This window comes from Schistocerca cancellata, chromosome 2 (genome assembly GCF_023864275.1).
Source record: "Schistocerca cancellata isolate TAMUIC-IGC-003103 chromosome 2, iqSchCanc2.1, whole genome shotgun sequence".
Taxonomy (NCBI): Eukaryota; Metazoa; Arthropoda; class Insecta; order Orthoptera; family Acrididae; genus Schistocerca; species Schistocerca cancellata.
This window is the reverse complement of record NC_064627.1, coordinates 342181513-342198610: the sequence shown is the minus strand read 5'-3', so window position 1 is coordinate 342198610 and position 17098 is coordinate 342181513. Positions and strand designations below refer to the sequence as shown.

The 17098-nt window shown below is 40.5% G+C and overlaps 1 protein-coding gene across 3 annotated transcripts in view; it reads left to right on the top strand.

Moving 5' to 3' along the window:
- LOC126161733 (S-adenosylmethionine mitochondrial carrier protein homolog) overlaps window positions 1–17098 on the top strand; it is a 71543-nt gene that overhangs the window by 25466 nt on the left and 28979 nt on the right. For all 3 annotated transcript variants that reach the window (XM_049917767.1, XM_049917769.1, XM_049917768.1), the window contains one exon: window positions 499–608. In XM_049917767.1, coding sequence (XP_049773724.1) covers window positions 499–608 — 110 coding nt within the window. The remainder of the gene's footprint in view (window positions 1–498; window positions 609–17098) is intronic.

Sequence of the window (17098 nt, the reverse complement as noted above, 5' to 3'; positions counted from 1 at the left end):
AGTCATCATATGTTTTTTTTTTTTTTTTTTTAAATTAACAAAAGTTTTAACTTAACATGACTTTTTGTTGTTAGTGTTGCTGTCTGTCTTCTGATGTACACTTAATCACATGCAACTACTGAACATTTCTCTATAAAGTAACGTTCCTAACAAGGAGCAAAAAGTGAACCTAAATAAAACTACTGCTGTTTAGCTTATTTTTCGCTTTGTTAATGTTATTTATCTTAGTTTTGCTATTTATTTGTTACTTTCACTGTCAAGTAATCTGTGCTAATTATTTTTGTTATTCATGTTATAGGTTAATGTCACTACTTGGGGGGAAAAAAAATGTGCTGCTTGTTAGTTGAGAAAACATGTTACTAGTGATAGACTTTATAAAATATGTGAGTGTGTAAAAGGTGGAGGGAAAAATGTTTTGCTGAAGTCACAATTTTGTTTGAGTACAATTTCAAAATCGAATTATTTCATTGTGGAAGGGTTTTCACTTGTTTGTTACAGCTTCATTGTTTTTTGGTACCTACAATACAGTCAAATCAATTTGTAGGCCGTATGCCAGTGAAGCTTATTATCCATTGGTACATATGGGTGCTGCATCAGTTGCAGAAGTGGTACGTTTTACTGTATTAAATCATTTCCAAATGACAATTAATCAGTTAATTTTTTTATAAACTTCTTTTGTTCAAATGCCTGAAGGTATCCTGTTGCGTGTTACAAAATGATGACAGATGGTTGCATGAAGTTCCTTTGTAATGCTGCCACAAATTTTATGGCAATGTTCTGAGATAGCTACTTCCTGTTCAACAGCAATTAGTAAGGGGAGTGGCACAGATGGCATCCAAGCTGTGTGTCAACAGTATCCAATACCTTTATTAATGAAATTTCTTTTGGCTTCTACAATGATCCTGTTGTAAAAGCTTAACATGAACATCAAAATTTCATTTTCCAGCTAACCTGAGCCAAAAATGTTAATGTAATTATACAAAAACCTTCATGAACAGAGAACCTGTAAATTCTTTCTGCATGAGGTCTAGTTTTAATGAGCACACTCAACTTGCTGCTTTTTTTGTAATCTTGCTAACTTTATTTGGGTTGTTGCTAATATAAGGAATGCATGTGAATTTACTCGGTGTTTAGCTATATTCATGATCTTGTATTTAAAATAAAAAAAAAACTCTATCTGATCAGATATTTAGAATGGCCATTTTGTCTAAATATGAACAGTCATCAGATGATTGAATTAGAACTGCAAGATAAACATGTCAGTCAATGGATAATAGAATTATTAGTTCTGGAACATTGTATTACATTCACGTGTACTCTGAATATTTTTAGTACTGTTGAGGAAGAAATTCAATTTCTGCTTACTGATGCAGTGGAGATTATTATAATAGGTGTTTGTGAGACACTGACCAAGATTTCCCATCACAGAACATAATATATATTGATAGGATCACCTTAAATAATATTTGCATTTGTGTATTGGTTCATTCTCTGAAAAAAAGAATGTTAATGTTCCTGTTGTGTAAATTGATAAAATGCATTACTTCTTTCAAGATTTGATTTATAAGGCTAAAGCCTAATAAAATTGGCAGAATGTATAGAAGCATTGCTGTATTTTCAAATAAAGTACCAAGCAAGGCAGTACAGTTGTTGATGCACTGGACACACACCTGTATCCTCATTCAACCAACAATTTTAGATTTCCTATCATTTCTCTAAAACACTTACAAAGGCTGCTGAGACAGATTAGTTGAAAATTTCATGGCCACCTTTTCCAGGCCCATCACATGCTCAATCTTTTGTGGCATTATTGTCATTGAAATGTTACCATTGTAAATTTTCCTTTCCTTCTGTCCCCAATAGTGATTCATGTAAAGAAACTTCACAGAAAAATTAGAAGCTCCAGCCCTTGTTAAATCTAGATTTTGTGGTTTCCAGAAGACTCAAAAAACTGTGTGCCTCTGAGTATTATGAATAATATTGTAGCTTCAACTGATCCTCTAGATAGCTTTCAGGGTTGCTTGCTCCATCTACTAGTAAGAAAATGTGGCTCTCTTACACTGCCTAACAAAAAAAAGTGAAGTACCTGGAAGGGGAAAAGTAGATGAAACTTCATGGGTTAAGATGGTATGTAATGTTGTTTCAGTGATTATAATATCAAGTCAGATTTACAAAGAACTTAGCAGTATGAGCTTGCTTATCAGTATGACATTGCACTGCTTCTGGCCTGGATGCATCAGTTCTATCAGGGACAAATCTGGAGTTATTACTAGCCACAGAAGTACGTCAGTGTCATGTAGACAGCTCATGGACATGTGCCACGTGTGGACAAACACAGTCCTGTTGAAAATTACACCACAGTATTGATGCATGAGAGAGAATGCATGAGGACATGGTGTCATACTATTGTCTCCTCAGGGTTCCCCCAATTGCTACCAGCTGTTACCTGAAGTCCTACTCAGTGGCTCCACATATCATAGCACCAGGAGTAACACCACTGTGCCTCTCCAAAACATTTGAGGAATGGGACCTCTCTCATGATCTGTGCCATGCCCACTGCTGATGGGTCATCTGGGGTAGTGAAGGACCCTGATTCATCACTGAGCACGGTGTGATACCATTCATCAACAGTCTGTGCTTCCGGGTCCTTGTTTTAACAACAGTGTACACATGTGACAGTAATTATCCAGGGTGGCTGTTGTGGTACGGAATCACCCAGTATGTTTGCACATAGTCCATTTTTTGTTCTCAGTTGACAGATGCAAATGTGAAGGGGCTACAATATTTGTGTACAGAATACGGCATTCTTCCCTGAGATAGTCATTTGTTCAACTGACATCTTGCTGAGGAATGTGCCTGCCCACACATTCCCATGCAGTCCAACATCATGCCACTGCCACATCTGAATGCTCCACAAATCTGGATATTGAATGACTTGACCAGCCAGCCAAATGGAGATGAGCAATGAGGCCCTATCAAACTTTGTCAGGTGCTGATAACATTGTGTCACATAAGGACACAGCATCTCTGTGTCCTTAACAGTAATAGCTCAGCATCTGACACTGTTCACTTTCCTTATGTACCCTACCAGGCCTGTTAACAACACTAAACATGAAAACACTGATGCACTCTGGTGGCCATTCTACAAACTCCGTAGAATTACCCCCCCCCCCCCCCAAGAACTATGGAACTTGCCGTTGGTGGGGAGGCTTGGGTGCCTCAACAATACAGATAGCTGTACCGTAGGTGGAACCACAACGGAGGGGTATCTGTTGAGAGGCCAGACAAACGTGTGGTTCCTGAAGAGGGGCAGCAGCCTTTTCAATAGTTGCAGGGGCAACAGTCTGAATGATTGACTGATCTGGCCTTCTAACATTAACCAAAATGGCCTTGCTGTTGTGGTACTGCGAACGGCTGAAAGCAAGGGGAAACTACAGCCATAATTTTTCCCGTGGGCATGCAGCTTTACTGTATGGTTAAATGATGATGGCGTCCTCTTGGGTAAAATATTCCGGAGGTAAAATAGTCCCCCATTTGGATCTCCGGGCGGGGACTACTCAGGAGGACGTCGTTATCAGGAGAAGGAAAACTGGCATTCTACGGATCGGAGCATGGAATGTCAGATCCCTTAATCGGGCAGGTAGGTTAGAAAATTTAAAAAGGGAAATGGATAGGTTAAAGTTAGATATAGTGGGAATTAGTGAAGTTCGGTGGCAGGAGGAACAAGACTTCTGGTCAGGTGAATACAGGGTTATAAATACAAAATCAAATAGGGGTAATGCAGGAGTAGGTTTAATAGTGAATAAAAAAATGGGAGTATGGGTAAGATACTACAAACAGCATAGTGAACGCATTATTGTGGCCAAGATAGACACGAAGCCCATGCCTACTACAGCAGTACAAGTTTATATGCCAACTAGCTCTGCAGATGACGAAGAAATTGATGAAATGTATGATGAGATAAAAGAAATTATTCAGGTAGTGAAGGGAGACGAAAATTTAATAGTCATGGGTGACTGGAATTCGACAGTAGGAAAAGAGAAAGAAGGAAACATAGTAGGTGAATATGGATTGGGGCTAAGAAATGAAAGAGGAAGCTGTCTGGTAGAATTTTGCACAGAGCATAACTTAATCAAAGCTAACACTTTGTTCAAGAATAATAAAAGGAGGTTGTATACATGGAAGAATCCTGGAGATACTAAAAGGTATCAGATAGATTACATAATGGTAAGACAGAGATTTAGGAACCAGGTTTTAAATTGCAAGACATTTCCAGGGGCAGATGTGGACTCTGACCACAATCTATTGGTTATGAACTGTAGATTAAAACTGAAGAAACTGCAAAAAGGTAGGAATTTAAGGAGATGAGACCTGTATAAACTGAAAGAACGAGAGGTTTTACAGAGTTTCAAGGAGAGCTTAAGGAAACAATTGACAAGAATGGCGGAAAGAAATACAGTAGAAGATGAATGGGTAGCTCTGAGGGATGAAGTAGTGAAGGCGGGAGAGGATCAGGTAGGTAAAAAGACGAGGGCTAGTAGAAATCCTTGGGTAACAAAAGAAATATTGAATTTAATTGATGAAAGGAGAAAATATAAAAATGCAGTAAATGAAGCAGGCAAAAAGGAATACAAACGTCTCAAAAATGAGATTGACAGGAAGTGCAAAATGGCAAAGCAGGCATGGCTAGAGGACAAATGTAAGGATGTAGAGGCTTATCTCACTAGGGGTAAGATAGATACAGCCTACAGGAAAATTAAAGAGACCTTTGGAGCTCAGATGGAAACCCAGTTCTAAACAAAGAAGGGAAAGCAGAAAGGTGGAAGGAGTATATAGAGGGTCTATACAAGGGCGATGTACTTGAGGACAATATTATGGAAATGGAAGAGGATGTAGAAGAAGATGAAATGGGAGATACGATTACTGTGTGAAGAGTTTGACAGAGCACTGAAAGACCTGAGTCGAAACAAGGCCCCGGGAGTAGACAACATTCCATTAGAACGACTGACGGCCTTGGGAGAGCCAGTCCTGACAAAACTCTACCATCTGGTGAGCAAGATGTACAACACAGGCGAAATACCCTCAGACTTCAAGAAGATTATAATAATTCCAATCCCAAAGAAAGCAGGTGTTGACAGATGTGAAAATTACCGAACTATCAGTTTAATAAGTCACAGCTGCAAAATACTACCACAAATTATTTACAGATGAATGGAAAAACTGGTAGAAGCCGACCTCGGGGAAGATCAGTTTGGTTTCCGTAGAAATGTTGGAACACGTGAGGCAATACTGACCCTAGGGCTTCTCTTAGAAAATAGATTAAGGAAAGGCAAACCTATGTTTCTAGCATTTGTAGACTTAGAGAAAGCTTTTGACAATGTTGACTGGAATACTCTCTTTCAAATTCTAAAGGTGGCAGGGGTAAAATACAGGGAGCGAAAGGCTATTTACAATTTGTACAGAAACCAGATGGCAGTTATAAGAGTCAAGGGGCATGAAAGGGAAGCAGTGGTTGGGAAGGGAGTGAGACAGGGTTGTAGCCTCTCCCCGATGTTATTCAATCTGTATATTGAGCAAGCAGTAAAGGAAACAAAAGAAAAATGTAGAGTAGGTATTAAAATCCAGGGAGAAGAAATTAAAACTTTGAGGTTCGCCGATGACATTGTAATTCTGTCAGAGACAGCAAAGGACCTGGAAGAGCAGTTGAACGGAATGGACAGTGTCTTGAAAGGAGGATATAAGATGAACATCAACAAAAGCAAAATGAGGATAATGGAATGTAGTTGAATTAAGTCGGGTGATGCTGAGGGAATTAGATTAGGAAATGAGACACTTGAAGTAGTAAAGGAGTTTTGCTATTTGGGGAGCAAAATAACTGTTGATGGTCGAAGTAGAGAGGATATAAAATGTAGACTGGCAATGGCAAGGAAAGCGTTTCTGAAGAAGAGAAATTTGTTAACATCGAGTATTGATTTAAGTGTCAGGAAGTCGTTTCTGAAAGTATTTGTATGGAGTGTAGCCATGTATGGAAGCAAAACATGGACAATAAATAGTTTGGACAAGAAGAGAATAGAAGCTTTTGAAATGTGGTGCTACAGAAGAATGTTGAAGATTAGGTGGGTAGATCACGTAACTAATGGGGAAGTATTGAATAGGATTGGGGAGAAGAGAAGTTTGTGGCACAACTTGACTAGAAGAAGGGATCGGTTGGTAGGACATGTCCTGAGGCATCAAGGGAACACAAATTTAGCATTGGAGGGCAGTGTGGAGGGTAAAAATCGTAGAGGGAGACCAAGAGATGAATACACTAAGCAGATTCAGAAGGATGTGGGTACTGGGAGATGAAGGAGCTTGCACAGGATAGATTAGCATGGAGAGCTGCATCAAACCAGTCTCAGACTGAAGACCACAACAACAACAACAACAACAATTTACATACCCTCCAATGGTGTGTATGTGTATGTCTTTACATTGACTTCTTATCATGTCTTCAGGGTGCTTCACTTTTTTTTCAGGCTGTGTATTTGTAATTCCCTTTCAGGCAGCGTATTTTTAATTCTCTGAATTCCATCTGGTGCACAATGGTTGTTTCATTAAGGAAAAATTACAAAAGCTTGTGACAGGGACTCTTATCTGATGTAATGTTTTGTCTCTCTCCCTTTTGGTTCTGCTTCTGTATGCATGTTTGCTATTGCAAGTCTACTTTAGCTGTTGTCAGTAATTTTGCTTCTTAAACAGCAAAACTTATCTTCTGCTTATTATGTCTATTTTGTAATACAATCCCTTCATCTTACCTGATTTAATTTGACTGTACTCCATTACCTTTGTTCACTTTTTTTGGTGTTCATCTTATAACCACTTTTCAAGACACCATCTATTCCAGGGTCGGCCATGGCGCCAAAACTGCAGAATGTGCTGCATGCATGTGGCCCGAGGCTCAGCACTATTCGTAACATCTCAGCTTTGCTAATTTCTTCTTGGAACTGATCACAACTGCGCGATATTTCATTTTGCAGTGCAATGCAGCACTGTTTCTTCTGGCATTTGGTGTGCACGTTTTGATCAGCACAATTTTCTCCTGTTTGGCAGAACGGTGCCGTCAGCATTTTGTTTGTGATATAAAGAAAATTCACAGCTCAAGTGGCCGTTTGCACAAAAAGAGGCAGTCTAGTGATCTATCATTATAAACATTTAAAAATTACTGGCTGTCACAGAAGAGAAGGATGAGAATTCTCAATGTCTGTTATGCAGCTGCTTAATCAACAGGTACTAAAAATTTACTATGGAACAGCATTACAAAACAATGAAAGAGCAAAAAATTATGACAGTTGATGGGCGGCTGGTATGGAATTTGTTGTTTTGTACATCAAGAGGCAGTCTGTGCTAATTTGTAGATCGAGTGCCTGGTATGAGTAGTAAATATTCTGAAGTCGCAAACATTATTATCCAGTCAGTTACAACAGTTTTTGAAGGAAATGCATTAAGAGAATGGAGAAGTTAAATATTACTGCAAAGTATGTTGGTTATGTCAAGAAACATACCTGGAATGAAGTTTTGAATCAAGATCCACTATTGTATAATTTATGAAGGAAAAAGGAAAACAGAAATAAAAATTAGAAAGTCTGGAATGGATTGCAGTCCCTGAATTTTAAGTAGACACTGCCCTCAGAAAGGCGTTGCAAGAGGAGAAACAACTTATTTCTGATTTGGCAGAGATGCATTTAAAATGAAAATCACATTGTGGACAGGACAACTTTTGACAAAAAACGCTGTCCACGTCCCTACGCTCACTGGCATGGTGTGGAAAGAATTAAAAGAATAGTTTTCGAACTGTGTTATGGGCACTGCCAATCTTACATCTGTTTTTGAGCTGTGTTTGAGACCATTTGCCATTTTGGTTGAGACCACTCCCGTCAAGTGCAGATGGAACTGACTGATCTGCAGTGTACAAGTGCCATCCAATAAGTAAGTCCCTATTTTATAAAGAAACATTACACACAATACATAGTGCTGAAATAATATTATTGACATTGTACAGTGCTTCTGTTTCTTTTCTACATAGTTGCCATATTTTTCCAAGCATTTTAGGTAACGTGACACAAATTTTTCCAAACGAGTGTTGTGCCAGGTCGAGTCCTGTGGACATAACCACCTATTCACTGTTGATATACCTTTATTGTCAGTGTTGAAGTGGTTACTTTCAAGATGACCTTTCAGTTGAGGAAACATTTGAAAATCACTTTGGGCAAGACCTAGTGAACATAGAGTATGCGGGAAAACTTCCCAGTTGAATCTTCTGAGCTCCGTATAAGTCATTCAAGCTGTATGATGCTGAGATTGTCATGAAGGAAGAGAACTTTGCAAGACAAAAGTTCTGGACATTCTCTTTTAATGTCAGCTCACTGATTCCTCAAAACAAGCACAGGATCTGATACAACACTGTTTTGGATAAAACATGTGTCACATTGCCAAAAATGCTTTGAAAAACATGGTGACTATGCAGAAAAGAAACAGAAGCATTTACAATCTCAAAAAAAAAAAAAATCAACATGATAAATTTTATGTAATGTTTTTTTATAAAATAAGGAAACTTACTTTTTGAATAGCCTTCATAATTCTCGTTTAAAAGAGAAATTCTTTTATGTTAAAACTGTCCAGAAGCTCTACATTGTTTTCCTCAGGAAGAGTTTCTATGTCTCGATAATGAGGTTGCAAATATGATTAAACATGTCGATCAACATATTTGCATGAGTGGCTTTTTTCGATTATGAAACTAAAAACTCACAATTTCGTGGCAGCCTGTGTGACGAAAATCTGGGAACTGTCTGTATCTGTATAGGGCAGCTTTCTGTACTACATATAATTTCAGCACATCAAATATGTATTTAAACACTGGAATCTCCAGGTCAGAATATAAACAGAGTAAGAAAAAGGTAAGTTGCTACTTACTGTAAAGATGGCATGTTAAGTTGCAGACAGGAACAACTGAAAGACAGTTATACATTAGCTCTCATCCACAGTGTTTGTCAGAATAAGAAAAAGAAACACACACACATTCATTCACACAAGAAAGCACACCTCACACACGCAACCGCCATCTCTGGCAGCTTGTACCGGAATTGGCAATCTGGTCTGAGTTTGTAACCTCCCCCTCACTTATCGACCTTAATGACAGTGAAACATTAAACCGCGTGTACCTAATGGAAATTTGGGAAAAGCAATCGTCACTGAAGTTAACCTGTCGGTAAAGAGGGAGGAAAGTGTTACATCTAAATGAAGGAAAATTGCAAATGAAACTGGTGGAAATTAATTTTGAAAAGGGGTAAAGTTAATAAAGAAAGTAAATGTGCGGCCGTTACGTTAACAATTAACTTGCAATAATTAGATATTTGTGATTTGGGGAAAATTACGGTCGCCAGTCCTATGGACAATTACTATAGTAACTGAAAAAGAAAGGTTATTGCACATATAATTAGCACTAGAAGCGTGGCAACTGAAGGTTGACACGTGTAGTGTGAAAACTGAATGTTTGTCAGAAGTAATAAATTTTGCTACACTCTGACTTAATTTAGCAAAAGAATTAATAAAACCGGAAAATTGAAAGTTAATTTAGTGACTGAAATTAATAGTGAGCTTTGTTTCTGAAGCACATCAAAATTCAGTAAAATACGGTTAGTCTTGGGCTACCTCAACAATCATTTCAAAAGCTACTTGAAAGGGCTGCAGATTCCTCGACTTGCGCCATAGGGTGGTGGGGTTTCGGGTTCCGCTGGATAGGTCAGGAGTCCACTACACGCAACAAGCGGCTACACGGGTAGCAGGGGTTGTGTGGCGTGGGCTGGGCGGTTTTTTAGGTTAGATGGCCTCGGGCAAGTGCAGAAAGGGCAACAGCCTCAACGGGTGCGGGGCAAAGTCAGGACATGCGGGGACCAAGCAGCAATCGGTATTGTAATTGTAAACTGTCGAAGCTGCGTTGGTAAAGTACCGGAACTTCAAGCGCTGATAGAAAGCACCGAAGCTGAAATCGTTATAGGTACAGAAAGCTGGCTGAAGCCAGAGATAAATTCTGCCAAAATTTTTACAAAGGCACAGACGGTGTTTAGAAAGGATAGATTTCATGCAACCGGTGGTGGAGTGTTCGTCGCTGTTAGTAGTAGTTTATCCTGTAGTGAAGTAGAAGTGGATAGTTCCTGTGAATTATTATGGGTGGAGGTTACACTCAACAACCGAGCTAGGTTAATAATTGGCTCCTTTTACCGACCCCCCTACTCAGCAGCATTAGTGGCAGAACAACTGAGAGAAAATTTGGAATACATTTCACATAAATTTTCTCAGCATGTTATGGTCTTAGGTGGAGATTTCAATTTACCAGATATAGACTGGGACACTCAGATGTTTAGGATGGGTGGTAGGGACAGAGCATCGAGTGACATTATACTGAGTGCACTATCCGAAAATTACCTCGAGCAATTAAACAGAGAACCGACTCGTGGAGATAACATCTTGGACCTACTGATAACAAACAGACCCGAACTTTTCGACTCTGTAAGTGCAGAACAGGGAATCAGTGATCATAAGGCCGTTGCAGCATCCCTGAATATGGAAGTTAATAGGAATATAAAAAAAAAGAGGAAGGTTTATCTGTTTAGCAAGAGTAATAGAAGGCAGGTTTCAGACTACCTAACAGATCAAAACGAAAATTTCTGTTCCAACACTGACAATGTTGAGTGTTTATGGAAAAAGTTCAAGGCAATCGTAAAATGCGTTTTAGACAGGTACGTGCCGAGTAAAACTGTGAGGGACGGGAAAAACCCACCGTGGTACAACAACAAAGTTAGGAAACTACTGCGAAAGCAAAGAGAGCTTCACTCCAAGTTTAAATGCAGCCAAAACCTCTCAGACAAACAGAAGCTAAACGATGTCAAAGTTAGCGTGAGGAGGGCTATGCGTAAAGCGTTCAGTGAATTCGAAAGTAAAATACTAGGTACCGACTTGACAGAAAACCCTAGGAAGTTCTGGTCTTACGTTAAATCAGTAAGTGGCTCGAAACATCATGTCCAGACACTCCGGGATGATGATGGCATTGAAACAGAGGATGACAAGCGTAAAGCTGAAATACTAAACACCTTTTTCCAAAGCTGTTTCACAGAGGAAGACCGCACTGCAGTTCCTTCTCTAAATCCTCGCACCAACGAAAAAATGGCTGACATCGAAATAAGTGTCCAAGGAATAGAAAAGCAACTGGAATCACTCAACAGAGGAAAGTCCACTGGACCTGACGGGATACCAATTCGATTCTACACAGAGTACGCGAAAGAACTTGCCCCCCTTCTAACGGCCGTGTACCGCAAGTCTCTAGAGGAACAGAAGGTTCCAAATGATTGGAAAAGAGCACAGGTAGTCCCAGTCTTCAAGAAGGGTCGTCGAGCAGATGCGCAAAACTATAGACCTATATCTCTGACGTCGATCTGTTGTAGAATTTTAGAACATGTCTTTTGCTCGAGTATCATGTCGTTTTTGGAAACTCAGAATCTACTATGTAGGAATCAACATGGATTCCGTAAACAGCGATCGTGTGAAACCCAACTCGCTTTATTTGTTCATGAGACCCAGAAAATATTAGATACGGGCTCCCAGGTAGATGCTATTTTTCTTGACTTCCCGAAGGCGTTTGATACAGTTCCGCACTGTCGCCTGATAAACAAAGTAAGAGCCTACGGAATATCAGACCAGCTGTGTGGCTGGATTGAAGAGTTTTTAGCAAACAGAACACAGCATGTTGTTATCAACGGAGAGACGTCTACAGACGTTAAAGTAACCTCTGGCGTGCCACAGGGGAGTGTTATGGGACCATTGCTTTTCACAATATATATAAATGACCTAGTAGATAGTGTCGGAAGTTCCATGCGGCTTTTCGCGGATGATGCTGTAGTATACAGAGAAGTTGCAGCATTAGAAAATTGTAGCGAAATGCAGGAAGATCTGCAGCGGATAGGCACTTGGTGCAGGGAGTGGCAACTGACCCTTAATATAGACAAATGTAATGTATTGCGAATACATAGAAAGAAGGATCCTTTATTGTATGATTATATGATAGCGGAACAAACACTGGTAGCAGTTACTTCTGTAAAATATCTGGGAGTATGTGTGCGGAACGATTTGAAGTGGAATGATCATATAAAATTAATTGTTGGTAAGGCGGGTACCAGGTTGAGATTCATTGGGAGAGTCCTTAGAAAATGTAGTCCATCAACAAAGGAGGTGGCTTACAAAACACTCGTTCGACCTATACTTGAGTATTGCTCATCAGTGTGGGATCCGTACCAGATCGGGTTGACGGAGGAGATAGAGAAGATCCAAAGAAGAGCGGCGCGTTTCGTCACAGGGTTATTTGGTAACCGTGATAGCGTTACGGAGATGTTTAACAAACTCAAGTGGCAGACTCTGCAAGAGAGGCGCTCTGCATCGCGGTGTAGCTTGCTCGCCAGGTTTCGAGAGGGTGCGTTTCTGGATGGGGTATCGAATATATTGCTTCCCCCTACTTATACCTCCCGAGGAGATCACGAATGTAAAATTAGAGAGATTAGAGCACGCACAGAGGCTTTCAGACAGTCGTTCTTCCCGCGAACCATACGCGACTGGAACAGGAAAGGGAGATAATGACAGTGGCACATAAAGTGCCCTCCGCCACACACCGTTGGGTGGCTTGTGGAGTATAAATGTAGATGTAGATGTAGATGTAGAATCTACGCAATTTAGAAATAAGAGATTTAACTTTGAACTTCAATTAAATGATTCTGAGCAATTAACAATAGTAAAATTTAGTACATACCAAGCTGAGCTGCAGTCACAGGTAAGCTAAAATATGGTAACAAAACTCGCACTCTTAATTTGTGCTTGTGTAATCTGAATATTGTAGCCAGCTATGAATAATTTAACTGAACTTTGAACTTACTTTACTTTTTCGTGTCCGGAGATTTGTTTCAAAGCCTTTCAGCCCAATGTTGGGCCAAGTCCAATGTTTCTCTCTTCTCAAGCCATAGTTCATCAAGGGTACACCTTGTGGGGCAGATGGAACACTGTAGAAGGTGTTCCATATCCTGAACTTCACCACAGTCGCATTTGTTGTCTCCTTCATCCTTGAAGCCCCATTTGACTAGGTTTGCTTTAACTGGTGCTACGCCTGTTCTGATGCGGTTCAGTGTTCTCCAAATCTTCCAGCTTGATGTACTGCCGCTGGGTATTTCTCATGAGGCAGGGTAGTTCTTCGGAGGCTCGTTCAATTCACTAGTGAGAAATCTCTTGCGGGCTTTAAGTCTTCTACGTCCACATGAACCACCGTGCAGCGGGTGGCGCTCGTCGAAAATCTGTTTAAATTTTTCTGTATGTTCGTGCGCAATTCTTCAGGATTCAGGAGATGAGAATCCAGCTGCTTTGTATATTTTCCCAGGTGGAGTGGGTTTCATGCATCCTGTTGTTAGCCTGCATGTTTCATTAAGGACTGTAGTGACTTTTTTGGCATGTGTGGATCGAGACCATACAGGGCATGCATATTCTGCTGTGGAGAAACAAAGTGCTTGAGCAGTTGTTCGTAATACGGTCGGACTAGTTCCCCATTTACTGTTCGTCAGTTTTCTTAAAATATTGTTCCTGGCAGCAACTTTTTGGCAGGTTTTTTCACAGTGATATCTGTACGTCAGTGATCTATCAAGCACGACACCGAGGTATGTTGGTTTGTCCGTATGGTCCAGTTTGTTGCCATTCCAGGTGACGTTCAGCTTCCTGTTTGCCTGTTTTGTGCGGAGGTGGAAAGCGCTAACTTGTGTCTTAGATGGATTTGGTTTGAGGGAGTTCTCTTTATAGTATTCAGACATTATGTGTAGCGAGCTTTCTAATTTCCCTTCTACTTCCTCGAAGCTATTTCCTTGCGCTGTAATGGCCAGATCATCGGCATACAAGAAATGGGTAGTGCATTCCAGTGTTGGTTGATCATTGGTGTATAAGTTAAATAGTAGGGGGGGCAGCACACTGCCCTGGGCGAGACCATTCTTTTGTTGACGCCATCGGCTTTTTTTCCCGTCCAGCATTACATAGAACTGTCTGTTGTGCAGCAGAGATTCAATGATTTTTGTGAACTGATGATCCTTAAATGTACAGTACAGTTCTTCCATGAGCTTTCTGTGGTTGACGGTATCGTATGCAGAACTTAAGTCCACCAATGCTACACCTGTCATTTGTTTGTTTTCAAACTCTTCCTCTATGTTTTCTGTGAGTGCTAGGGTTTGACTGGTGCATGATATCCCGGGTGTGAATCCAGCCTGTTGGGGAATGAGCTTTTGGTCTGCGATATTCGCTATGCGGTTTAGGATTATTCATTCGTACAGTTTGTACAGATGGCACAGGAGTGCTATTGGGCGGTAGTTCTTCGGTTGACCTGCGTCTTTCCCAGGTTTTAGTAGCGCCACTACCTTTGATTTCCTCCACATCTTTGGGATCTTACAGGTTTTTAAGCAATGATTAAAGAGCTGCAGGATCAATTGCTTGGCACTAGGTCTGGGCTGTTTGATCTGTTCCACGCATATATCGTTGACTCCCGCTGCTTTCCCGTTTTTCATTGAGTTCATTCCATGATTAAGATCTTTCATGGTAAATGGTATTTCGAACATGCTTGACTCTTGACTCTGCATTCTGCTGATTTTTATTTTATGACATTTCTTGTTGGGTTTTCCATTTAGTAGGAGCTGATGGGCAATTTGATTGGGTGTTACTGAAGAGCATTGTTTAGCTGTCCCAGAGTCACAATTAAGTTTTTTTATTAAGTTCCAAGCGACTTTGCTGCTGTGGGTCATATCCATTCTTTCCAGAGTTTCGACCCATTTCCTTTGCATTGGACTACCTCTTCACTAAAGGGGTCCTGTTCGTAAAGCATTTCGTAATCCCTCAGGATGTTCTTTGATTCATCAGAGAGACCTGGTATGAAATGCTCTCTGCAGCCTCGGGGTATGTGTCTTCGAGAAATCTTTTGGAGGGTCTCTACGAAAGTTTGATTAATTTTCTGGAATTGGGTGTAGATTTTTTATTTCTGCATCCAGTTCCACAGCATATTCTGTCCATTTAGCTTTTTTAAAGTTGAAGCGTCTGCGGAATGGTATTTTCGTTGTTCTCAAAGCAGCGTATATTTGGATTCCGATAGGTCGGTGTTGTGTTTTAGGAAGAGGTGCATATGCAGTTTTTAAGCATCGGTCTTCCACGTTTGCACTTACAAAACAAATATCAGGGTTGTATTTGCGCTTCCAGATTTTGCTGCTGAACGAGCACGGTAGCTTGGGATCATGGATCAGGGATGAGTTACTTATTTCCGCCCACTGCTCTAATTTATGTCCGTTGTCATCTGTATGTTTGTAGCCCCATGATGTGCTGTGGCAGTTGAAGTCTCCTAAGATGAACTGTGTTTTCTGGTTGTTGAAGTTTGGCGGCAAAGTCAAGTTGAACTTCTCTCCGGGCGGCTTGTATACTGACGTTACGGTGAAGGTGCTACACTCGATAGTCAGTAATGCTATGTTATTGTATGTAGTTCTGTTAGTTGATATTATGGCCATCTCAGGTTTTGTGAAGACAGCGCTGCCATATTTAGGATGTGGATATTCTATGGCTAGTTTCATTCCTTCTATTTCTGGTCTTATTGCCCCTTCTTTCCTGTGTGTTTCTTGTATACACAGTATGTCTCATTTGTGCGTGCGGCAAATCTGTGATATGATTTGTTGTTTGTTTTTGGTGATACCCTCTATGTTTAGGCTTGCAATCATCAGAGTTGGCTCTGATAACGGCCCATTCTTTTTGCTTTTCCGGTATTGGAAGGATTGGCCATAGCCTTTTATTGCAACGTTTCCAGGGGACGCCGGTATTATCTGACAGATGGTTCTCGGTCTCTTATCTCAGATAGTGCACGCATGGAGGCTCCTTTGAAATTAAAGCAGTGAAATGGAATGACATTACTTTAATGCTGGCGTTTGAATTTCAACGACACTCGAGTTCATTTCGGAAAAGGAAGGGACCCTGCTTGGTAATGCAATTGGCACAATGAGCAACAAAGGTTCATGCTAAGTTGCTGTATTTTTGTGATGCAACAGTTTTAAAAGCTGAGGTCTGCCATACAGATCTAAAACTTTACGTGCTTCCAGTCTTCCTTGTTGGTTGATTGAAGGTTTGAAGCCATCGATCGAGGAGGTGGCGACAGTCTTTCATTGTCGGCCATCGCTGTTGCAGAAGCTGGATGTTGGCACGCCTTCTTCTCGACACGGTCACTAGGCAAAACGGGATCTTGATGTGCGACAGCTAATGATTCCCGTCCGTGACACCGTGTCAGAAACTATCATAGCAAGTCGAGTGCAATTACATGCTGCCAAACCCCAAAAGCGCGGCAACTCACGGGAGCGTCACACAACACACCTGCTCCACCGCCCTACCCCAGCCAGACTCTGTCCGCTCTGCCCACGCTCCATGCGGCAGAGTTAACACTACCAAAGATCCTAAACACTTTGGTTCTCCTCACGACCTGTCGATGTAATCGTTCGATAGCATAGTTTTCCCTAGGCCAGACCCAGCGGAAAAATACAGATAATATTTACAAAACAAAACAATTATACATCGACATATATACACACAAATAGTAAAACAATTACAATGTATAAAGATACAGAAACGTCATATCTTCAGGTAACAAATAAAGGAAAAGAATTTATAGTACAATAGATGGAAATAGGAGGATATGCATTTCCGGCGTTACAAGCTGCCGGAGACAGTGACCATGTATGCATGAGGTGTGGTTTCTTGTGTGAATGAATGTGTGTGTGTGTGTGTGTGTGTGTGTGTGTGTGTGTGTTTTCTGATGTAGGTTTTGGCCAAAAGCTAATATGTAAGCATCTTTTAGTTGCAACTTAATATGTCTCTTAATGATAAGTAACAATCTATCTTCTCCTTACACTGCAAATATATTTAAATAATACTGAAAATATGTTTTGTTTATGATCTATGTTCTTGATAAATATGAAGGTAAGCTACATGCAAGCCATTCAGTGTCCTTTACACAACTGTGTTA